Source organism: Ursus maritimus, unplaced genomic scaffold, assembly GCF_017311325.1.
Source record: "Ursus maritimus isolate PB19 unplaced genomic scaffold, ASM1731132v1 scaffold_7, whole genome shotgun sequence".
Classification (NCBI taxonomy): domain Eukaryota; kingdom Metazoa; phylum Chordata; class Mammalia; order Carnivora; family Ursidae; genus Ursus; species Ursus maritimus.
Genome location: NW_024426885.1, coordinates 43,437,287 through 43,461,758, shown reverse-complemented (window position 1 = coordinate 43,461,758; position 24,472 = coordinate 43,437,287). Strand labels below are relative to the sequence as shown.

Here is a 24,472-nt window from a genome sequence, read left to right as displayed (position 1 = left end):
TTTTTCTAGTGAATTATTGAACCTGAGGAAGTACTGGGAACCTCTAGATTTATAGCCACTTGATCAGAAGTTTAGGGCCTGGGAACCCCTGAGTTTTAACTAGTGGTGTCTGAATTGAGGTCAGTCTTTGGGAGTGCTTTTATCCTGTGAAGTTTGTTTTAACTCTGGTTAGCATGAAAAGTCCAATTGGAGTTTGGGTCATAAAAAGTGAAATTTGCTATGTCAACCCTGACTCACTGAAACATGTGGTTTGAGAAGAGAAAGGATGAAGGGGCAAAGGAGTTTGGGATTTTTTATTTTTAGATGGCTATATATTCACACATAATATGAAACTGCAGCTGTGCTGTGATCCATTACTAAAGGCAAATTTACAGGATGGAATTCAGAAATGATGATAGAATCAACTCCTAATGAGATGGCTCACTGGATACATACCTAAGAAACAAACTAAATATACAATTCCTTGATTATTGTTATGTGTAATAGCTAAAATGAAAGTAATAGAGTTCTGGAGCTGATTCTGATGCTGAGCCAAGCTTAGATTTCAGTCAGTTGGACTACAACCAATAGTCTTGAAGCCACCCACAATTGGAAAAATTATTCTAGGACAACAGACAGTATTGCTATGACCTCTGGTTACCAGAAAAGTAGTCCAGTTGGAGGGAGGGCAAAACCAAGAAACTTCTAAAACCAGTGGTTATAGTGCCAAGGAGTTGTCTCATTTTGTGGATCTGTTTGTCATTAGCTTCTTGAAGAATTTTACTGAAATGGATTGTGAGAGTGACTAATTGAGGGGCAGTATCTGGTTTTGAATGCTATAGAGTGGAAGAGAATGTTTGGTTGATATAGGACCCACAGCTCACTATATAACAGTCACAAATGGCTGTATAGAGTAGGTTATTCCCAAGGGAGCAGGTAGCCTGGTGGACTGGATAAAACCTGCTATGAAGTTTGTTTGCCCGAAAAGAGAGACTGTCTTTCCTCTATAAATGCCTAGTGGAAAACCCTAGATGAAGTGGATGTATACCTTATAGCAAGCCCTGCTGGACTGGCTTTATGGTGATTGGGATAGTCATCTACTGAATATGTCCCTTACCCAGATCATGGTAACTGCTATGATTAAGGGGGCCCCTTTTACATGGGCATCCCATGTAACCATGCTGTAAAACCAAGCAGCTGTTCAAGAACCTTTGTCATATTTGCTGTCTCCATTTCCCTTGAAGATCTCCCCCCCCCCAAAAAAAAAGAACCATTAACAAGAAAGGAGGGGAAGACAGAAGGGGAGCGAGCCTAGGGACTTGGCCTTTCTAGGCTGGATGGTTATTAGAAATGAATATATCGAACATTGATGAGGTTGAATCAGAGGTGTTAATGCAGCACTATTGAAGATTGAGTGTACCAGTGAAAGCCAGTGTTGGTCCTACAACCCTAAAGGGCCCTAAATAAGTCCCCCCTATTTATCCCAGTTTGGAAGAATTTCAAAGGTGAAAGGCAAAGATGCAAATGAAAAACCTGACCTGGAATTACCTGGGGCAGTGGTCTGGTAGATTAGTTAAAATGAAGATTGAAGAAGGGTCTGGGTCCCTTACAAATGGGTAAAATGGTGACTGGGTGTAAGCGAGACCTTTCTGGGACTCTTTGACACAGGAGCCCTCTGTGCTTCGGTATCAAAACCTGTTGATGATGTCCTGACTGTGGCTACTTTTAGACTGAGAGAATATGGTAGTGTATGGATTAATGGGATTCAGGTGAAAAGTTCAGATGAAACCTGGAATATTTAAACAGGCTTTATGTGAAATGATTGGTTTTCTTTACCTTAATGTTTTATGTAAAATAATATGCCTTCCTAGTATTGTAAAACCAGAACTGCTTGGTGAAGTCTTAATGATAGAGGCTACCCTTAGGGATGCAGCAGTTGATGGGATAGTTTTGTTCTGTGAAGGTTTTAGAATAATAATTCTACCACTGACAATATAATTACTGAAAACAGTTTGAGGATTTTTTTTTCTTATTTTCCTACTTTAAATAGTGTCTCCCTGAATCGTTATTCCATGAACTTGATACATAGTTGGATTTGTGTATAACATTTTACTTTAGATTTTTAGGGATTCATTCAAGCATTGTTTGTAATAGTAAGAAGATTGGAAACAACCCAAATATCCAAATAATAACTATATTACAGAAGAATATAATATTATGGAGGCTAAGTAGTGGAAGAGATATGAATATATCTCTTTTTGTTTAAATTTTTTAACATTTTTTTTGTTACTCCAGTGGTTTTAGAAAAAGTTAGCAAATATGTATATATTTATTTTCCCTCAACTTTAAGCATATGAAATAATATGCTTTTGCTATTACAAGTAAATCTTTGATAAATAACCTTATCTTTCTATATTTTGGGGATAGATACATAAAATTGTGATGTTGAATCAAAGGTTAAACATGCAAGTAATTTTGTAAGATCTTTGGGCAATGATTTTTTAATTTCCAGCAGCTTTTTTTCCCTTTAGGTGAAATTCACGTAACATAAAATTGACCATATTAAAACAAACATCTCAGTGACAGTACATTTGCAATATTGTACAACCACCACTCTGTCTAGTTCCAGAATGTTTTCATCACACCAAAGTAAACCTTGTACCCAGGTATTAAGTAGTTACTCCCCACCTGCCCCTCCCCAGCCCATACTTCCTTCTGTATGTGGACATTTACCTCTTTCAGCATCATTTGTTGAGATGACTCTTTCGTTATTGAGTGATAGTGGCACCCTTGCCAAAAATCAGTTAGCCAGAGATGTATACATTTATTTCTGTTCTCTCAGTTCTGTTCCATTGATCTGTATGTCTGTCATTTTGTCAGTAGCACACCGTTTTGAATACCGTAGTAATCTGTAATCACATGTTTTTGATTACTTGATCACAAGATAAATTTTGAAACCATGAAGTATGAGTCTTCCAAATTTGTTGTACTTTTCCAGTACTGTTTTGATATTTGAGGCACCTCACACTTTCATTTGAATTTTAAAATCAGTTTTTTTCATTTCTACCACAAAGGCCATTCGAATTTTGAAAGATTTCACTGAAAATACAGATTACTTTGATTAGTAGCCATTTTAACAACATTAATTCTTACAGTTTATGAGCACAAAATGTCTTTTTTGTTTATCTAGGTCTTTTTTAGTTTCTTTCAGCCATATTTTGTACTTTTCAGCATGTAAGTCTTTTACCTCCTTGGTTAAATTTATTCTAGGCTTTTTTTTTTTTTTTTTTGGATGCCATTGTTAATGGAATTGTTTTCTTAAATTTTTTTTTTTATTGTTCCTTTTGGTGTGTAGAAAAAAAATAACTGATTTTTCAGTGTTGATATTGTACCCTGCAACTTTGCTGAGTTTATTATTAGCTTTAGTAGTTCTTTTGTGGATTCATCATATATATATATCATCCTATGGTGCCCCAAATATCAAAACAGTATTGAAAAAGTAAAATCATGTCATCTGTGAAAAAAGATAGCTTTACTTCTTTTCCAATTCAAATGCCTTTTTATTTAATTTTCTTGTGTTCTGGCTAGAACCTCCAGTACATTGTTGAATAGCAATGGTGAAAGCATACATCCTTGTTTTGCTTCTGATTTTAGGGAAATAAACTTTCAGTCTTTTTCTATCGAGTATATTAGGTATGGGTGTTTTACAAAGGTCCTTTATCATGTTGAGAAAGTTCCATTATATTTCTGCTTTACTGAATATTTTTGTTATGAAAGGATGATCATTTTTGTCGAATGCTATTTCTGCATTAATTGAGGTGATGTGGTTATTTTCTTCTATTAATGCGGTATATTACGTTGATTGATTTTCATATCTGGAACTATCTTTGTATTCCTGGGATAAATCCCAGGCATATAATCTTTTTGATATGCTGATTGGTTGAATTTATTTTTATGTATTTATATTTTTATATTCATATCACAAGGATATTGGTTTGTAGTTTTCTTGTAGTGTTTTTGTCTGGCATTTGTATCAGGGTAATTCTGTGCTCATAGAATGAATTAGGAAGTGTTATATTTTTTTGAAGAGTTTGAAAAGGAATTGTATTAATTCTTTAAATTTTTGGTAGAATTCACCAGTTAAGCCATCTGATTTGGTAAGTTGTTGTTGTTTTTATTTTATTGGGAGGTTTGTGATTACTGCTCATGTCTCTTGTTTAAGTTTGTTTAGATTTTCTGTTTTTTTCTCGAGTCATTTTGGTAACTTCTATGCATCTAAAATTTGTCCATTTATCTGTTAATTTGTGTACTGTTGTTCATAGTGTTCATAATACTCTCTTAAAATCCTTTTTGTTCTAGTAAGGTTGGAAGTAATGTCCCCATTTTTGCTTCTGATTTTAGTTATTTTTAGTTTTGTCTGTCTTTTTTTCTTTGTCAGTATAGCTAATGGTTTGTCATATTTGTACTTTTCAAAAAACCCAACTTTTGGTTTCATTGATTTTTCTGTTTTTCTGTTTTCTGCTATATTTTTTTCTGCACTGATGTTTATTTTTTTTTTCCTCTGCTAACTTTGGGGTTATTTTTCTATTCTTTTTCTAGCTCCATAAGCTGTAGTTAGATTATTGAGTGTTAGATTTTTCTTCTCTTTTTAAGGTAGGCATTTGCTGCAAAAAATTTCACTCTGAGCACTGTTTTTGCTCCATTCCATAAGTTTTGGTATGTTGTATTTTCGCTCTAATTTTTCTCTTAAGTATTTTCTGATTTCTCCTGTGATCTTTCTTTGATCAGTTTATTAAGAATATGTTGTTCAGTGCTTGGTTCAGCAGCACATATACTAAAATTGGAACAATTTGGGGAAGATTAGCATGGCTCCAGGCAAGGATGACATGCAAATTTGTGAAGCATTCCAAATTTTTAATAAAAACCTGTTGCAAAGTACTTAAAAAAATGCATTGTTCAATTTTCATATATGTGAATTTTCCAGGTTTTTCTGTTATGGTTTGTAATTTAGACCAAGATTTCTTGTGAATTCAGTTTTTAAAAAGTTATTGAGGATTATTTTGTGAATAACATGTTGTATCTTGGAGAATATGTCCCATGTGTAGTCTGATTTTGTTGGGTAGATTTTTTTTCTTTTGTATGTATACATATATGTATGTTTATATAATTGAATTTTTATTTTATATGTAATGTAATATAAATATGATTACATATTTATAATAATTTATATAAATATAAATCTATGTGTTATATATATTTAAATATATCTGTACCTATATGTATGTTTATCTTTCAAGTCTAGTTGGTTTATAGTATTGTTCAAGTTCTCTATTTCCATAACAGTCTTCTATCCAGATATTCTATTCATTATTGAAAGTGTAGTATTGAATTTCCAGGTATTATTGTAGAACTTTCTATTTCCCCCTTCAAATTTGTCAATCTTTGCTTCATATATTTTGCTCTATTGATTGGTACATACATGTCTGTAATTGTTAAATCTTCTCGATTAATTCAGATAGTATCAATATATAATATTGTTTTTTATTTCTTGTAGTAGTTTTGACTTAAAGTGTTTTGTCTGCTGTGTGGCCACCCAGCTGTCTTCTGGTTCCTGTTTGCATGGAATATATTTTTCATCCTTTTATTTTTAACCTATATGTGTCTTTGGATACAGTGTGAGTCTAAGGTGACTGTACAGTTGGATTTTTTTTTAAACCACACTGACAGTCTCTGCCATATGGGGTATTTAATCCATTTACATTTACAGTAGTCACAGATATAGAATGATTTTGTTATTTCATTTTGCTATTTTTTTTCCTGCATGTCTTATACTTTTGTTTCTCATTTCCTCAATTGCTGCTTCGTTGGGTTTAATTGATTTTTTACAATATACCATTTTGATTCTCTTCTAATTTTTCAAATGTGTATATCTAAAATATTTTTTTGGTTACCTAGGAATTACAATGAAAATCCTGTTTACGACAACCTATTTTTAATTGATACAAACTTAGCTTCAGTAGTATACAAAAACTCTGTTCCTATACAAATTTTGTTCCCCTTCTTTTTATGTTATTTTCACAAATTATACCTTAATACATTGTGTACACATTAACATAAAATTCTTGTTTTATGTATTTGTGCCTGAATGACTCCCCTTAGCATTTTTGTAAGGCAGGCCTACTAGTTACAAACTCAGGTTTTTTGGGTTTTGGTTTTATTTTGTAATCTCTTAATTTCTCCTTCATTTTTGAAGAATAGTTTTTCTGGATAGAGAATTCTTGGTTGAGTGTTCTTTCAGCACTTTAAACATGCCATCCCATAGGCTTCTGGCCTCCATGCTTTGTGATGAGAACTTGGCTCTTAATCTTACTATGGATCCCTTGCATATAGTGCATTGTTTTTCTCTTGGAGCTTTACATCTTTTCACTTTATCTTTGGCTTTTGAGAATTCAAATATAATATGTCTTGGTGTGCTGTCTGCATTTATCCTTTTTGTAATTCAGTTTGTTTCTTCAATATGTAAATCCCTGTCTTTTTTCAAATTTGAGAAGTTTTTGGCCATTATTTTTTCAAATATTCTTTCTGCCTGTTTTTCATTCTCCTTCTGAAGTTCTTAGCATACATATGTTGGAATGCCTTGACTGTGTATTCAGAAACCTTTCAGGCTTTTAAAAAAATATTATTTAAATTCAATTTAATCAACATATGGGGTATTATTAGATTCAGGGGTTGAATTTAGTGATTCATCAGTTGCATATGACACCCAGTGCTCATTACATCAAGTGCCGTCCTTAATTCCCATCACCCAGTACTCCATTCTCCTATCTACCTCCCCCTCCAGCAACCCTCAGTTTGTTTCCTATAGTTAAGAGGCCCTTATGGTTTGCCTCCCTCTCTGTTTTCATCTTACTTTATTTTTCCTTCCCTTCCCCTGTGTTCATCTGTTTTGTTTCCTAAGTTTCACATATAAAAAATAAAATCATACAGTATTTGTTTTTTTCTGACTTATTTTGCTTAGCGTAATAATCTCTAGTTCCATCCCCATTGTTGCAAATGGCAAGATTTCATTCTTTTTGATGGTTGAGTAATATTTCTGTGTGTGTGTGTGTATGTGTATACACACCACATCTTCTTTATCCATTCATCTGTCGATGGACATCTGCGCTCTTTCCATATTTTGGCTATTGTGGACATTGTTGCTATAAACATTGGGGTATATGTGCCCCTTTGAATCACTATGTTTGTATCCTTTGGATAAATACCTTGTAGTGCAATTTCTGGGTCATAAGGTAGTTCTGTTTTTAACTTTTTGAGGAACATCTATACTGTTTTCCAGAGTGGCTGCACCAGTTCGCATTTCCACCAACAGTTTAAGAAGGTTCCCCTTTCTCTGCATCTTCACCAAAATCTATTGTTTCCTGACTTATTAATTTTAGCCATTCTGACTGGTGCGAAGCAGTATCTCATCGTGGTTTTGATTGGGCTTTTTATTTTTATTCATTGTTTTTCTTTCTTCTGTGTAGCCTGAATAATTGCAATGGACAAATCTTCAGATTTGTTGATTCTTTCTTCTCCCTGTTCAAATCTGCTATTGAAATTTTTGTGATTTTTTTTTTTTCATGAGGACCAAATCAAGGTAATTTATTTGAAATGCTTATCACAATACCTGGCATCAAGTAGGTATGCAAAAATGTAAGTTTACAACTGTATACTCTCTTAATTCTTAAGAGTTAACAGTTAATTGTTCTTTCTTAATTTTTAATTGTGGTAAAAAAAATCCTTCATCTTTGCATTTTGGCTCTTTGTTCGGGTACTCCTTCAGTGCTTAGCCTGATGATTTACAACTCTGCCTTAACCTTCACTTACTACTTTTTCTGAGCCTAGAGATCAGTTAGAGTTGAAAGCTTTGGGTCCTCTTTGGTCTTTACTGAGAATGTATCCTGCCCTGGATTTTTCTGTGGCTTCCTAAATTCCCAGCTATAGGGATATCTGGGTTGCCCGGTCAGTTGAGTATCTGACTCTTGATTTCAGCTCAAGTCATGATCTCAGGGTTGTGAGATTGAGCCCTGTGTTGGCTTCCATGCTGGGTGTGGAGCCTGCTTAAGATTCTCTCTCTCCCTCTGCCTCTCCCCCACCATGTGCACAGGTGCACTTCCTCTTTCTCAAATAAATAAATAAATAAATTCCCCACTATACATGGCACCTTTGAATTATCTAATTTCCCAAGGGAACACTCTCCCTAGCCTTTTTCTTAGTCTCTCAGTATTCAGTTATGTGTGTCAACTATAATATTTTGCTCCAGGGTGATTGTGGATTGTTTGCCTCACAGTGGGTTTGAGCAATGCCCATTACTTTTCCACCCTTTGTGAATTCCAAGTTAGGCAAAACAAAGACATGCACTTTGTGTCAGTCATTCAGGTAACCCCACACAGGTTAGAACAGAGAAATAATTTTTTGGAATAAGGTCTCCACTGAGCTCTTTGGAAGCAGGGACTAAGGTCTTAAACTGGAAACAAGAGATGCTGTCTTCAGATTTGCAGTCAAGTATGGGAAAGGCCAGTCTTACTGATAAGTAGAATGCAGAAGCTTACAGCAACTCTGAGAAATGGTTTAGAAGTTTCTTAAGACGTTAAACATACACTTACTATGTCACCCAGCAATCCCCACCACTCCTGGAGATGAAAGTTTGTATTCACACAAAAACCTGTACATGAATGTTTGTAATACTTTTATTTATAATAGCTAAAAACTGGAAAAACCAAAATGTCCTTCAGTGAGTACATGGATACACAAACTGGTACATCTATGCAGTGGAATACCACTCAGCAATAAAAAGTAATGAATTATTGATATATTCAGTGACTTAGGTGAATTTTTTTAAAAGATTTTATTTATTTATTTGTGAGAGACAGAGAGAGAGAGGGAGACCACAACCAGGGGGAGCAGGAGGCAGAGGGAGAAGCAGGCTACCCACTGAGCAAGGAGCCTGACGCAGAACTTGAACTCAGGACCCTGGGATCATGACTTGAGCCAAAGGCAGACGCTTAACCAACTGAGCCACCGAGGTGCCCTGATTTAGGTGAATCTTAAAGGGAGTCTGTTGAGTGTAAGAAGCCAGTCTGAAAGGGTTACAAACTGTATGATTCCATTTATATGACAGTCTTGAAAAACAAAACTGTAGTGATGGAGAACAGAGGATTGTTTGTTGGGGATATGGGTGGGTGGCAGGTGTAAATATAACTGAGTAGTACAAGGGAGATTTTTCAGTTGAAGATACTATTTGTGTCCTAATTGTATTGGTGTTTACACAAATTAATATGTATTTTAAATTTCATAAACTATGTACCATAAGAAAAAATTAATTTTACTGCATGATAATTATAGCAGATAGTGATAGTGCTATTCATTTCTCAAAAACTTGGAGGCTTTCTCCAGTTTATTAGTTAAGGAGGGATTCATGGAAGGAAGAAGTGGCCCACCATCTCATAGCTTGCTCTATTTGAATGGAAAGGTATTCTCAGAAGTCAAGGAAATCCTGTGATGATTCTGCTAATATGTATTCAGAGTTTTAATTCCAGTGAGTCTTGTGGGAAGCCTCTGGGAGCCAGAATATACAGACTTAGGTTTTCTTTGTCGTACTCCCAGCTAATGGTCTTATTAGATGGTCTCCCAACTAAAACAGATATATGTGAATATTGGCTCTCAGTAAGTACAGGCTTGCCAGTTAGAGGAGCCTGGCGTAACAAACATGGGAACAGAAACTCTTTCCCATGTTAACCAGTCTCCATGCTACATGTTTTTCTTTCTTTCTATAATAATACAGCTCCTAACCTGTACAGATGACAGATTTCTAAGCTGGTGAAGAAAAATTACAGTAGATCAATTTTTTTTTCTTTCTCTCTTTGCCTGGTTCCTTACTGAAAAGTCTCAGTAATATCTCTGATATAACTCTGAGAAACATAGACCTCCTATAAAGATGAATAGGGGAAAATTGTCTAAAACAGATGTTAGAATCCAGTCTTCAACTCTGCACTGTCTCTTTTGTGAAACTCCTTATTCAGCATCTTTTATCTGTCATCTGTGGTGCTGACTCCCACATATCAAATCTCTTTGCCCAACTCTACACTCATATATTGTCATCTGCTGAACATGTCTTCTCAAGATGCAGCAAGCATGTCAAAATTACCAGGTTCTAAAATTAGATATTAAATCTTTTATCTCCTACCAGATTTGATTTTCCTTTTTTTATACTTTATTTCAATGAGTAGGAATTATTTGTTTCTTAAGCCAGGAACCAAGGAGTTATTCATGGCTCCTTCCTTACTTCTCAGCGAGTTTTGGTTCTATAGATCCTAACTCCTCAGTATGTTTCATAACTGCTTATTCTTCATTCTCACTGACACTGATGAATGTCAGGCCACCATCATATGTCACATGGATTCTGCAGTATCCGCAAAACTGCTTTTTCTTCCCTACTTAAATTCATTTTGTACACAGCAGCCAGGATAATGTTTCTTTAATGTGAATCTCAATTTACCACTTGTGAAAACTCATCAGTCATACCCCTTTCATTGACATAAAGTCCAAACTACTTAATATGGCCTAAATAGTTGTTCATGATGTAGATCTACTTCTCTGTTTTTTCCTGTTATACTCTGTTTGAGTGGTGTATTAGTCACCAAGGGCTACAATAAGAAAATACTGTAGACTGAGTGGCTTAAACAACAGACATTTATTTCACAGTTTTGGAGGCTAGAAGTCCAAGATCAAGGTGTTGGCAAATTCATTTCCTGGTGAAGACCCTCTTCCTGGCTTGCAGACAGCCACCTTCTAACTATATACTCACGTGGTTGGGAGAGGGAGGGAGTGTATGCTCTGGTTTCTTTCCCTTCTTATAAAGACACTAATCCCATTAGGGGATTCCCACCCTCATGACACTGTTTAAAACTATAATTACCTCCTGAAGAACCCAGCTCCGCATACCCTCATATTGTGGGCTAGGGCTTCAATATAAGAACTTTGGGAAAATACAGACACTCAGTCCTTAACAAGTATTAATGAACTACTTGGAATTATTTGCATTGAGCAGGTCAGCAGACTGTGTCATATAAGCTACATGTGGACAACCACCTGGTTTTTCACAGGCTGAAAAATGTTTTTTACATTTTAGGTGGTTACATTTCAAATGGTTATATATGTACCTATATAATATACTGATTTTGTCTGTGGGCCTGCAAAATCTAAGTATTTACTTTTTGTCATTTAAAAATAAATTTGCTAACACTTAGAATAGATTATGCTTTTTGATTCCTTGTCCTTAGCATACTGTTTATGCAGAAGGTATTCCCCTCTTCCATGTTCTAGAGGCCCCCATATTTGCTTGTCCTTTAGATTTTCTCTGACTTGACTTTGTTTTAGGTTTTCGTTGACATTCCAAGACTTAGATATCCATCCATTGTGCTTTCATGGTAGTTGAGCCATTACCATACTGTAAAGGAACTGTCTGTTTGAGGGAAGACAGGTAGCCTCGGAGGACTGTTGCAACTTTGTTAAATTAACATTTGTAAAGTAGAGCCCTGGAGTTTTGGATGGTGAACCCAAGTTCAGTAAAAGACCACAAGGGAAATTGAAATAGAGAAGTTTATTACTAACAGCTTCTAAAGGAAGTATTTGGCATGCCTGGAGGGGCCATAGAAGTGCAGGTAGGGAGAGTCACAGGACCTGGGGTATGTGACTTCACTAGGGTCGATGATTAGAGTGCTTTGGGATTCCTAAATTGGTCAGTTCAAACTGAAAAGAGCAGAGTTTTGATAAGCCCCACGTGGGATTATTTAAAGGGCGCACAAGGGGAAGGCCGCCTTCCTGGGAGGCAGGGTGATTATTGCTCACCAGGACTGTTGGGAAGTCATATCAGGAATTTACATTTGCTTGTGATGCTGGGACTATTATGTAGGGCATGAACTCATGGGAGGGGCTAGTTTCAGTTCAAGTCCCCTGCAGGTGCCTTGTCCACACAAAATGGATGCCAAAGCAGTGATATAGAGTAGTTTAGCTAAACTCTTGACAAAGACGTGGGTATATCTTGTGCCTTCCATATATTGGTTACTATATGTGCAGAGTTATTGAGAGTGTGTCTTTCTGGGGCGCCTGGGTGGCTCAGTCGTTAAGCATCTGCCTTCGGCTCAGGGCGTGATCCCGGCGTTATGATATCGAGCCCAGCATCAAGTTCCTCCACTGGGAGCCTGCTTCTTCCTCTCCCCCTCCCCCTGCTTGTGTTCCCTCTCTCTGGCTGTCTCTCTCTGTCAAATAAATAAATAAAATCTTAAAAAAAAAAAAAAAAAAAGAGAGTGTGTCTTTCAGTTGCCATGTGGAGGGACAGGGTCAACTTCCCTCTCCCCAAATTTGTTTAGATGTCAAGACTGTATACTAAGAGGGTATGAAATGATTTATTACTCACATAATGATGCTTTCTGGGGAGAGCAGGGCAGGTACCCAAAGTGGCTCAGGATAGTTTGAGTGAAGTTAAGAGGGGCAGATAGCTCTGATTTTTAGTGTGGTTAAGGGATGTGTCAGGTTGATGGGTTCCCACACTCAGGCTAGGATTCTGTGGTTTGAACTTCTCTGCTGATGCCAAGAAGGGTAGACTTTTTCCAGCATGAAGTTTTGCATATTATAAAAGCTTACTACAGAAAAATAAAAAAGAATATAAAGAGCATAAGTACGTTTTACCTCACATATTGGAAAATTGTAATAATCCTTTGGCTTATCACCATCCTGATGTATTTTTCAGCATTAAAGATGAAGTCATATTTTACATATGCAGTCTTGTTTCCCCTACCCCCATGCTACAGACCATCTTCCCATGTGACTAGATAAATTTATGAAACATATGCAATGATTTATTGGTGAGTGTTAAGTTTGAGGCATAAATATGGATGTTTTCCCCTCCCTCCCTTCCTTCCTGTAACTACTGATAACTGTGTTCCCCTTCCTTTTCCACTGGGCTTTTTTAGTACCTTCTAAGAGGGATATCATAATTATTCTGTTACTTTGACATTCGTTAGAACAGGCTCATTCTCATTCTTTAAGATTAATTTTTTAAACCTTTCATTATAAAATGAAACCTACAGAAAATGACACAAAACAAATGTAGGGTTTAGTTAGTCATTAAAAGTTGAACATCTTTTTGGCAGTGGTGGCAGTGCGGCTTTTCCTGATTGGTGTGTCTCAGCAAACCAAGGCCTGTTCTAGATTTAGAAAATGAGGTTCTCTATTGCCTTTGATTCTTTGCTGCATCCTTATTTATCAGAGCTGGCTTGGGGCACCCAACATTAATTTGTTTCACACATACTTATATATACACAGACAGCTAAATGTTTTTGTAGGAGATATGTTTTTTTTTTTTTAGTAAAAGTACATAAGTCAATGCTTAATGCAGAAAATGTGAAAATGCAAGTACTCTAACAAAAACAAAAGAAAACAAAGAAAAAGAAAAACTCCATAACCTATGTTTTGGCTTCCTTTCAGCTTTTTTCTTTGCATGTTATACAGTGTTATTGTTTTTTTTTTTTCATAAAATGGATAATTCTGTACATTCTGTTTTATAGACCTAGTTTTTTAAAATTAATATCTAGGCCTTTTCAGTGGAAAAATGTATTTTTTCATTTAAGATTAAAAACATTTTGTGTTAACACCAATACTTTGTACTTATATTCAGGAACATAGGGTTTTAATTTCATTGTTTTTTACATCCTTATTTTCTTTTTTTAAATATGAGAATCCATTTTTCAACAAACACCAATATAACTGTTTTTATTTATACCCATGTATGCCCAACCAGGATAATGACACCAGTACTACTGTCCATAATGTAACTACTGAAAATAGTTTGAAATTTTTTCCTCATATAGTTTCTCTCTGAGTATAATGCCATCAACTTAATACACAGTTAGACTCATTTATTTTAATTTCCTTTTGACTTATAGGGACTCATCAAAACATCTGTAAGAGCAAAAGATTAGAAACAACCCAGTCTGTTTTTTCCCCAGTTGACATCTTTCCATGTCTGTAAATATATTTTCATTATTATTTTTTAAGAAAACATAATATTCTCTTGTATGACTGTGTCATACTTTGTGTTTAGCCATTTTTCTGTTTTTGGGCATTTCTACTTTTTTGCCATTCTAAATAATGCTGCAGTAACCATACTTAACACATAGATTTTTTTGCATTTGTCTGTTTCTGAGGGCTAAAAAGACAAAGGAAAAACTTGTCTTTTTAAAAAAGGTTTTAGTTAAATTTTGACAAATTGGCTTTCAGAAAGTTTATGGATCTAATCCTATCTGGAATATTAATGAATACTAGATTATTTTCAATTGTGGTAAATCAATATTGGTGTTAGCATTTTTTCCTACATATTTATTGGCTGTTTATTTTTTATTTTGTGAATTGTCTATTACGGCCTTTGCCAGTTTTTTTCCATGTCCATCTTTTTTTTTTTTTTTTTTTTTTTTTTTTTTGCTTTTAGGAAGACTTATCTGTTAAGGACAGCAGATATTTCATGATGGAAAGCGGTTCTGTGAAATAATCCCTTTTTGTGTCAAGGTTAAATAATTATCCAGAGGTGTTTTTGTTTGTTTGTTTCTGCTTTTTCAGAAACAATTATTCCATTTGCTTTTAGTCCTCAGTGCATTGTGGAAGGAAGGCCAACAACACAAAATTGGAAAGCTTTGGGTGGAATACCCAACATAGGAAACAAATTCTAATTTTATTCATATCATCTGTAATAAAGTAGACATCCCCCATCTATAAGAGTTTTTCAAGTCCATAATCTCTAAATTGTTTAAAAATTTGTGGATTTTTAAATCTTTTTATTTATATATACTAATGAAAGGTCTTGCAGTATTGAATCAGTTCTTGGATTGGAAGGATCCTTTAGTGGGCTACAGGTCAAACTGAGTTCCTGACTTTAAACTAGTTTTTATTTTGCTAGTTAGTCTTCAGAATACGAGTCTTTGAAAGCAAAACATTACTTTTCTCAGGATAGGTGAGAGCTGGCAGAGTTGCAAATAGAACCCAGGAGTGGCTGCTTATACCAGTTTGACTAGTCCAGTACTGTTTGTCTTTTATAGAAAAAACAAATTAAGGCAAACCAAGCCAGGATAGTAGTGGTGCTGAAGGTAAGAGTAGGTGGGTTTGGCACAAGAAAGGAAATGGAATAATTATGTAGTTAAATGCTTTTGTTATTTTACATGAGTGGTCCAATAATAAACACAACATCTCACACCAAATATGAGTAAGTTTTGGGAGATTCTTTACCAGCTTTGATTATTCATGTTATCAAGGAAATTGGTAAAAGCACGGACTCAGGAGGTAGACCTTTTGTGTTTACATCCTATTTTGGCTCTCTGTACATTAATTTCTAGTAATTGTACTAACCATTAAATCATAGGATTATTTTGAAGATTAAATAAACGAATTAATATTTGTAAAGTACTTAGAACAATATCTTACAGAGAGTGAGCATTGTGTAAGTTTTTAAAAATGAATTAAAAATTTCTTGGTGGGAGGAAGAGTAGGAGAAGAATGTTACAGATAGTTTAACAAGTAAACTGAATCTTTTTTATTAAAAAATTTTATCTAAAAATTTATTTTTATAACATAAACATTGAGTAAATTCAGACTATCATAGAGTGATGTTTTTAAAACTAATGATTACATACATTTTTTGAGGTAGGTTATAGCATTTTTTACTGCTTTTGTTCACAGGATATTCTGAATAATCTTGAATCATGTGACCTTGAGGACGATGACCTTATGCTTGATGTGGATTTGCCTGAGGATGCTCCTCTTGAAAATGGTAAGCGAGGGGCGCCTGGGTGGCGCAGCGGTTAAGCGTCTGCCTTTGGCTCAGGGCATGATCCCAGCGTTATGGGATCGAGCCCCACGTGGGATCGAGCCCCACATCAGGCTCCTCTGCTATGAGCCTGCTTCTTCCTCTCCCACTCCCCCTGCTTGTGTTCCCTCTCTCGCTGGCTGTCCCTATCTCTGTCAAATAAATAAATAAAATCTTTTTTTTAAAAAATAAATAAAAAAATAAAATGGTAAGCGAGGACAACTTTGAGACTCCAGAGGCATATATCATTGAGCTGCTTGTCTAGGACCAATTTAATACTTGTTATTTACAAACTTCCTAGTCTCAATGGAGGAAGTCTTGTCAGACTGAGAATCATTCTTAAGTGATATTAAACAGATTCATTTGCAAACTTATTTAAATGTTTAAAACCTTGATTTTGTAGGCCTTAGATATAATTCTGTGTGATCCAATAAAATTGTATATCTCTATTACAAAAAATCCTAATAGATAGGATTTGTCCTTTTTGTCCTTGTGTATATATCCAGCTTTTCTTCCCTTTGTTTCATTTTGATTCTAGGAAGAAATAATTTGGGGAAACAGATATCATTTGGCTTGTGAAACATCAGTAAAACTCATTAAGTTTTACTTATGATAAATAAGTTTTACTAAGGATGAATATTATTTTTAAAACATCAATTCTGAAAATTTTAAAAAGATTAATTCTAGGAAAATGGTGACCTCCTGAATGAATCGTTCCACTTTTTTTTTTACTCCCACATCCAATCTCTCTTCCTCTTTGGATCCCAGTAACTGCTGGAGTAGAGATTTAGACAATCCGTATGCAAGAGGGACCTAGGTACTCTTGCCCCCACTGACTTAATATTTGTAGGATTTTCTATCTTAAGGACTGATCTAGAATCAGAGACCAGCCTAAAAAAGCCCCTGGGGCAAGGGTTGAAATGAGAATCCTCTGGGAAGAGGAATGGCTCCAGAAGATCTGTGGATTCCCTGTCAGTGAACATTTGCCTGGTCTCTCGGGCCTCTCAGCGGCAAGGTGGTGAAGTCCTTTTTATACATGATTTTAGAAAAATTCAGGGATATTTCGGAGAGGGCAGGTATTTGTTCTAGTGCTATTGAGGGTACTAGGAGCTCACCTTTGTCACTTTTTTTCCCCTCCGTGCTGCCAGGATGCTGTGTAACAATCTCAGAATCTCAGTGGCTTTCAAAATAAATATATATTTTCCTTATTCATGGATTTATAGATTAGCTGGAACAGCTCAGGCTGTGGGATCAAGTTCAGGTCTGCTCCTTGTTTCTTCATTTTGAGACCAGGATTACCTGGAGCAGGTTGCTGTCATGGCAGATGGCAGAAGGACAACAGGCTGAACAGAAACATGCATATAATATCTCTTAGGGTCTTGACTTAGAACCAACACACTGTTACTTCTGCCCACATTCTGATGGCCAAAGCAAGTTATATGGCCAAGCCTAATACCAGTGGGACTGGAAAGTGTATTCTGTTTGCAGTGAGAAACGCTGTGGCAAAGGACACTAAATATATAAGTCTACTAAAGGAGAGAGTGAAGAGCTGAGAACAATATCTACTTTACCACAGGGGTAGAGACTGTAGCACTTTCTCATGGTTCTTCTGTCACCTGGGATACTCTGGCAACCAGAGCTGAGTTCCAGTCAACTGAGAAAGAAAAAGCACAGCCAACATTCAGGAAGAATAGGGAAAAACAACAGAACTCCCAGGATTAGAGTGGCCCAAGGTATAATAGTGAAAGCACTTAATGAAATACAGTTGCAGCACAGTGCTTTCTGGATTTCCTAACAGAACAGTTCAGTAGATGACAGAAAGCATAGCGTCTGTTGAAATCCAAATTAGTGGCCTGGAAGAACAAGTGGAAAAATATTGTAGAACACAGAGGGAAAACATAACCATGGCCAGTTATGGGGGGAAATGAGATGTTGATCTAAGAGATTTCATGTGAAGTTTTAAGGGCTGGTAGTAAGGAGTGAGGGAAATACTTCCTTGGAATAAATCACATCCTAGATAATGCATTTTACTTTGACAGATTTTAACTTCTCTTTGGAAACTTTATACCCTTTCTGAGCTAAAGGAATCGGTATTAGAGCCTGCCTCATCTTTACAGGACAACAAAAAGTTAACCTCATGTTACATAAAATTGGAATCATAGGAAATTTAAAGTCTTTGAGATCTTGGCTGGGGACTTGTGAAAAGTAGGAGGGACCCCTGAGGTATAACATCTCACATATCTTGTAGATTTTCCTCGGAGAAGGCAAACAGGTATTGACTGTTTTCAGCTAACTGAACACTGAAGAAAGCAGAACATAAGTCTAAAATATGTAGCTTTCCGAGGCACCAAACATAAAATAGTATTCAGGTTTGGTACTACTGGGGAGTAAGGAATGACTGTTCTCTTTATAGCTCTGAGGTCCTGGATAACTATACCCCCCATTGAGTTTTTTTTGATTGGGAGGATAGGAATGTTACAAGGACTGGTACTAAGTTTAAAGGAGTCTTCTAATATACTTTTGACTATTGATTTTCATTCTCTTTAGCTTCTGGTTTTGGTGGCTATTAATGCGAATTTGGGTAGAGTTTTGAATGGGTCACTCTGAAGCTTGGTGTGTTCAGCATTGCTAATTCTGCCAATATCAGTGGATTTTTTACCAATAAGAAGTCTGAGACCTTGTTGAGATCTTAAGTTTGGGTTTGACTTTGGACACAAGCTTGTTATGACTTCGTTATGAATAAGGGATCTTCTGGGATTTCAAGGAGGTGGCCACGAAGATGTTCATCTGGCAATTACATTTGTGTAGTAAATCATGACCTATTAGGTAGCATATGTGATAACACAAAGGAGGAACGAATGTTTGTTGGTCAGGTGTTTCTTGGGTTGTTATGGTGTAGGATTTGGGAATTGAGAGTTTTTGGAAATATTCATAACTGAGTTGTTTGGTGACACTGAGGGGGAGATTATATAACAATAGTAGGGTTTAGGGTTGATATCGTAGTGCCTGTAGCAATAAAACATTTGCAAGATTTTCTTTTAATATTTAGAGAAAATTATCTTTTGAGTGCAAGGATAAAACTGGAAATTGAGTACTTGATCTCCCCTTCAGAACACTTTGATTAATCACCTACTTTATTTTTTCTTTTATGTCTTAGGCAATGCAGGACTCTTGTTTTTCCAGTGCCCTGCTGTTGTAAGTGCACTAAGAGACCTCTTCCTCTAGTGTTTACCTGGCTGTGGTGGAGGCATCTAGTTGTGACATGTGAAGGACGTCATTTTATTCTGAGTTGTATTCTGCTTTTTTCTAAGGCTCTTTCCAAGTATTAGAAGTCTGACAATGAGGCTATGTTTATCCTATTTCTACTTGAAAATCTTTTACAGAACGTGAGAAGAGAGATTGATCACATCTCTTTCAGAATCTGCCTCTGAATGCTATGTAAAGGTGTGAGTCTACTCTTGAAGTCTGCAGTGGATTTATCCTTTCTTTCCTTACGGAACTGAATCAGAGCTCGATCTGCATTCATAGAGAAGACTTTGTTGACAGCCTCTGAAAGTCCTTTTCTAACCTCTTCTAGTTTCCTGTGCAGTTGATGGACTTCAGTATGTACTACCCCAAAATAGGGCACCTTGGCATATTGAATAGTTTAAGCTCAAGGAGTTTGAGAAAGTGGCAGAAGCAGGAAAGTCACTTTGACCTCCTCCTGACCTCACCCTCCTTCCCTGAAACAGGTCGTAAAACCCTCATGTGAGAGGTACCCTCCCTATACCTAGAGGAAAGGCACATTCTTATTTCCAAGACAAAGAGACTCCCAAGAAGAATCCTAAAAAAATAGGGCTTGCTAAGTTTCCCTCAGTTTACTACAGTTACCTCATACTCCTTAACCTGTCATATTCCTCCACAAGTGACCACTTTTTATCAAAACTAGCATAAAAATACACAGGTCTAACTGTTTCTTTGGGTCTTTATTTCCTTGTGAAGGTTCCCATGTCACATATCATATTAAATAAATTTGTATGCTTTCCGTCTGTTAATCTGTCTTGTCAGTTTAATTTTCTGACCCTACAAGGGTCAAGAAAAAAACTCTTTCCTCTTCTACACAACCAGTCATGGGTTCTTAAGTTACATGACCTTCAGATTCTTCACACTGTGCCTTTTCCATTTTATTTTTTGCACCTGGGGTTCCCTCTAATATATGAACTAATGGATAATAGATCTCGAGATTCTGGATTACCAATTCCTATATCTATTCTAAATTCCTCTGCAGATTTCTCCCAGTCTTATTTAGATCTTAGAAAACATGCAGCCATGACTCTCAGCTTTTAGAATGAGACCAGGTCTTAAAAATCAGTCTTACAGGGTATTCCCGCTTCAGAAGGAGGTTTAACTTTAAGAGATCAAGTGAGCCTTTGAGGTTTCTGGCCAGCTTCAGAGTAGGGAAACATGTCAAGGGACAGATGGGGCAGAGCAAAATCGAGGAGTGTAGAATGAGGGAAGAAGAATAAAGAGAGAAAGTACTTCAGTTTTTAGTTGTGATTAGGAAGGATCTGAAAGACAAAATTGTTTTAATTCTTTTACATTTTTTTCCTTTTACCTTTGTCAAGGACTCTCTTAAGGAAACAGTTTTGGGTCTGAATTACTTTTGGCCGACTACTGAGTATTTGATATTTGCTCCTTTTTTGTTCTAAAGTGTCTCTCAAATGAACTGTTCAGATTGTATAAAAAACACAGTTGTATTGCTTTATTCTCTTGCTCTGGAACATCTAATGGTCATTCATTGCCTACAGATTAAAGCCTGGCATTTGGGGGTGCCTGGGTGGCTCAGTCGTTAAGTGTCTGCCTTCAGCTCAGGGCGTGATCCCGGTGTTCTGGGATCGAGCCCCACATCAGGCTCCTCCGCTGGGAGCCTGCTTCTTCCTCTTCCATTCCCCCTGCTTGTGTTCCCTCTCTCACCGGCTATCTCTCTCTCTCTGTCAAATAAATAAATAAAATCTTAAAAAAAAAAAAAAAAAGCCTGGCATTTGGCATATTTATAGTTTAATCCTGAGGTTTATGATGTTTCCATAGTGTATACCTTGTTACATGTGCTATTTCATCTACTCCTTCTGTTTTTAAACGTTTCTCTGTTGAAAAAGATGTCTTCTGGGGCGCCTGGGTGGGCAGTTGGTTAAGTTCAGCTCAGGTCATGATCCCTGGGTCCTTGGATCAAGCCCCACATCAGGCTCCCTGCTCAGCAGGGAGTCTGCTCCTCCCTCTCCCTCTGCCCCTCCCCCCACCTCTTACTCACTTGCTGTCTCTCTCTCTCTCTCAAACAAATAAATAAAATCTTAAAAAAAAAAAGAAAGAAAGAAAGATATCTTTCTAATTACTTCCTGAATCCCATACCACCAAGTTATGGTTCCTATTAAATTGTACTTTGTGTTATATTTCCTAAGGCCACATTTTTGCTTTTTATTGAGGTATAGTCATATGAGTTCTATAGTATTGTCCTTGATCAGTTTCCAGTTACTGTATTTTCTTCTGGAAATTTATCTTTCTTTTTCAGTGCTAATTGTGCTTAGCAATAACAATGTTCATGATATATTTTTTTAGATGAACTTTTCTACTTTCAAACCAAATATTAGTTCAAAGCTTTTCTGATCAGATTGTAAAACCTCCTGCAAAGCTCATTCTTTCTAGGCTTTGTAATGTTTAATTTCTTCCTGTCATCTCCGTAGCCAATTGTTATTAACAGGTGGAAATACTACCTGTGTCATCCATTACCTTCCTATGACTTTAAATAATCAGAGAAATAATCTAGGTTACTTTTGGTATTATATTTTGTTCCTTTATCAAATCAGAAGAAATGAGTGTGATGAGTGGTAGGTCTAGGCATCCCATGTCCCATACCTTTCAGTTAGCTATCTGTATTAGATCCTTTTTCCCTTTCCAGAGAATAAAGGTCCTGATATTATCTGTGTCTCCTGCTTACAGTAAAAGAACTAAAACCTGCTGCCTTTTACTTTTGGACCTGGCAACCTCTTTCACAGGGCCTTTCTTTATTTTCTAGTCCTAAATGCATAGTTAGGGTGAAATGGTGTGTAGAGAGCTGTGATCAACACACTGGGTTAAAATTTTTCAAACCAGGATATGTTTTGGTTTGCCTCATCATGCCCTATGTTATTTCATGTTCAGAGGGATTTATTTCCTTTCTTAGTCTTCTTTGTTCATTCCATCATTGGCTATGGAAACGGTTTTGATTTATCTCCATCTTGTAATTTTGTTTGCTTTCCATTTTCTTTTCTCTATTATTTCTTTCATTCTGTCAGAGAACCCCCTAATCTTATCTAAGAAACCACCACTAATGTTATTTCACATTATCTTCTTAGTAACATTTTAAATTATATAAATATATGTTTGGTGGGTGCCTCAGATAGGAGTATAGTTAACCCTTGAGCAACACAGGTTTGAAATATGTGGGTTCATTTATATGTGGGGTTTTTCAACAAATAAAGGAGAGTGTTGTAAATGTGTTTATTTTCCTTATGATTTTCTTAACATTTTTTTTGATACAGTGCAGTACTGTAAATGCGTTTTTTCTTATTTTCTTATTTACATTTTATTTTATCTAGCTTACTTTGTTGTAAGAATACAGTGTATAGTACATATAATGTACAAAATATGTGTTAAATGACTATGTTATTGGTAAGGCTTCCAGTCAACAGTAGGCTGTTAGTAGTTAAGTTTTTGGGGAGTCAAAAGTTATACAGGGATTTTTGACTATGCAGGGGGTCCCTACCTCTAACACCCACATTGTTCAAAGGTCAACTATGTAAGAAGAATCCTTAAAGAGTCTTGGAGCAGTCATTTATCTGAGAATTTAGGCCCCTCTATCTCAGTGTCTATCAATAGTCTTTTGTGGTAATGGCAAATGTTTGTTTCCACTGTTTATTTGCCATTGTGCCTGTGGTTGAGTTCTTGTTTCAATAAAGGTGCTTTAATCTGTAGCCTCTCTGTAGTTATCAACAGCCTCTTTAGCAAAAACAAAAGTGGCACATCAATTTTATGCACTTTAATTTCCCGCAGTATTTAACCCCATCTCCTGGCCTGTTTGCCTGGTTCATTTGCTTATTGTTACTCCATATGCCCTGTGTCAATGATATCCTAATTACATATGACAGAATTTCTTGTTTGGGGAGTGAGTGGAATTTTACTTGCCTGAATTAATGAATTCAGATAAAAGTAGATACAGATTATCTCTAGCTATATAGAATTGCTTGAACTAAAGTGACATTTTAATGCCATGTTGAAATACTTCATGAGCTTAACTGAGTCTCTGAGTGTAATACAAATGTGAATTAAAATCAGTTTTAAGCCTTTTTAGGATATTTTAAATTTATTTTTCTATTCTGATCTCATCTTCTACTCTTTATTTTTTTCATTATAATGGTCACCATGCCTTTATTTATCTAACAGTCAGGTTTTCTGTAATTGAACTTAAAAAAAATAGATTAAGAATATATTATAATTTATCTCAATAAAAAGACAAGAAATTGAAATAATTTCAAATGTAAGGCTTCTTTTAAAAAATCTTCCTTTAAATTTTTTTAAACTTTAAAATGTATAGTTTTTTCCCCACAATTGATTTCTCTAAAGGTTATGAACAAAATTTCAAAGTATTTTAAAAAGCTATACAAAACGATTATGTATTTAGAAGAAATATGTTACAGTGAGTTTAGTGTATATGAGAATTGGACATCTGTACTTTATTTTAACTACTTTTTTGAAGTGGGGAAGTTTGTTTTTATGTGGTGTACTGTAATGAAATACTTTCCATATTTCAAATTCAAGTTTTAGGTTAGGTGAAAGTAAACGTTTAAATAATGAATTTTTGAAAATTAGGGAATACATTGGTTTCTACAGCTTCTTTATCAAGGAATTCTAAGCATTCCGGATTTGAACTTTCTCATGTAATAATTCTCAGACTAGAGAAACCTTTTCTGTCCCTGGCTTGAGTTAGTGTTCAGTTGTATTTTTAGTAACAGTCCTAACTCAGTAGCTATGTAACCACTGAGCGAAGATGGAGTCACAGGGTAAACTGGGCTTGCTTCCCACAGGGAGGGCTGGGAGTTGAGCAGGAAGGAAGGCCTGTTTGTCAGTGCCTTGTATGCAACTATGTCTGAGTAGGCAGCCGGCGACACAATGTCTCCCTTGTACAAAGTAACTCTCTTAGTGAGTGCTCAGATATGTGAGGAAAAAGTGTTTGGGTAAGTGAAGGAGAAGCTTGGGGTGTTTCAAGGAGATTCTTCTTGTGTTTTTGTGGCATTTGGATTTCAGGGAGTGTACCGTTTGTTGCTGCAAAGTACTGGCTTTGTTTTCAGTGGCATTTTAGACTTTTTGAACAAGCTCTACCGTAGACAGAGTGAAGCTTCTTACTTTCTAAACTGTGAGCTTAATTTAAAAAATATGATTTTTTTGTGATGAAAACTTATTTTGTGCTTCTTGAAATCGGTGAAAGCTAATTGTGGCATTTATTTTTGGGAACGAGTTCTCTACTAGACTTAAAATCTTCTACTTTTTTAAATCATTTTCATTCTGAAGTCAGAACCAGCTAGTGAT

The 24,472-nt window shown here is 35.9% G+C and overlaps 1 protein-coding gene and 1 non-coding gene across 8 annotated transcripts in view; both read left to right on the top strand.

Moving 5' to 3' along the window:
- Window positions 1-24,472, top strand: part of CCSER2 (coiled-coil serine rich protein 2) — a 185,487-nt gene that overhangs the window by 67,536 nt on the left and 93,479 nt on the right. For 6 of the 7 annotated variants that reach the window (XR_005833138.1, XM_040623888.1, XM_040623889.1 and 3 more), the window contains one exon: window positions 15,748-15,838. Coding sequence is in view for 5 of the 7 variants with exons in the window: in XM_040623888.1 (XP_040479822.1) it covers window positions 15,748-15,838 (91 nt within the window). In the remaining 2 variants the exon portion in view is untranslated. Of the gene's footprint in view, window positions 1-15,747; window positions 15,839-23,987; window positions 24,121-24,472 lie in introns of those variants that run through there. The other variant, XM_008696123.2, reaches the window with a different exon arrangement.
- LOC121101363 lies at window positions 4,790-4,895 on the top strand. The gene has a single exon (XR_005833357.1). It is a non-coding gene; the product is annotated as a U6 spliceosomal RNA (small nuclear RNA).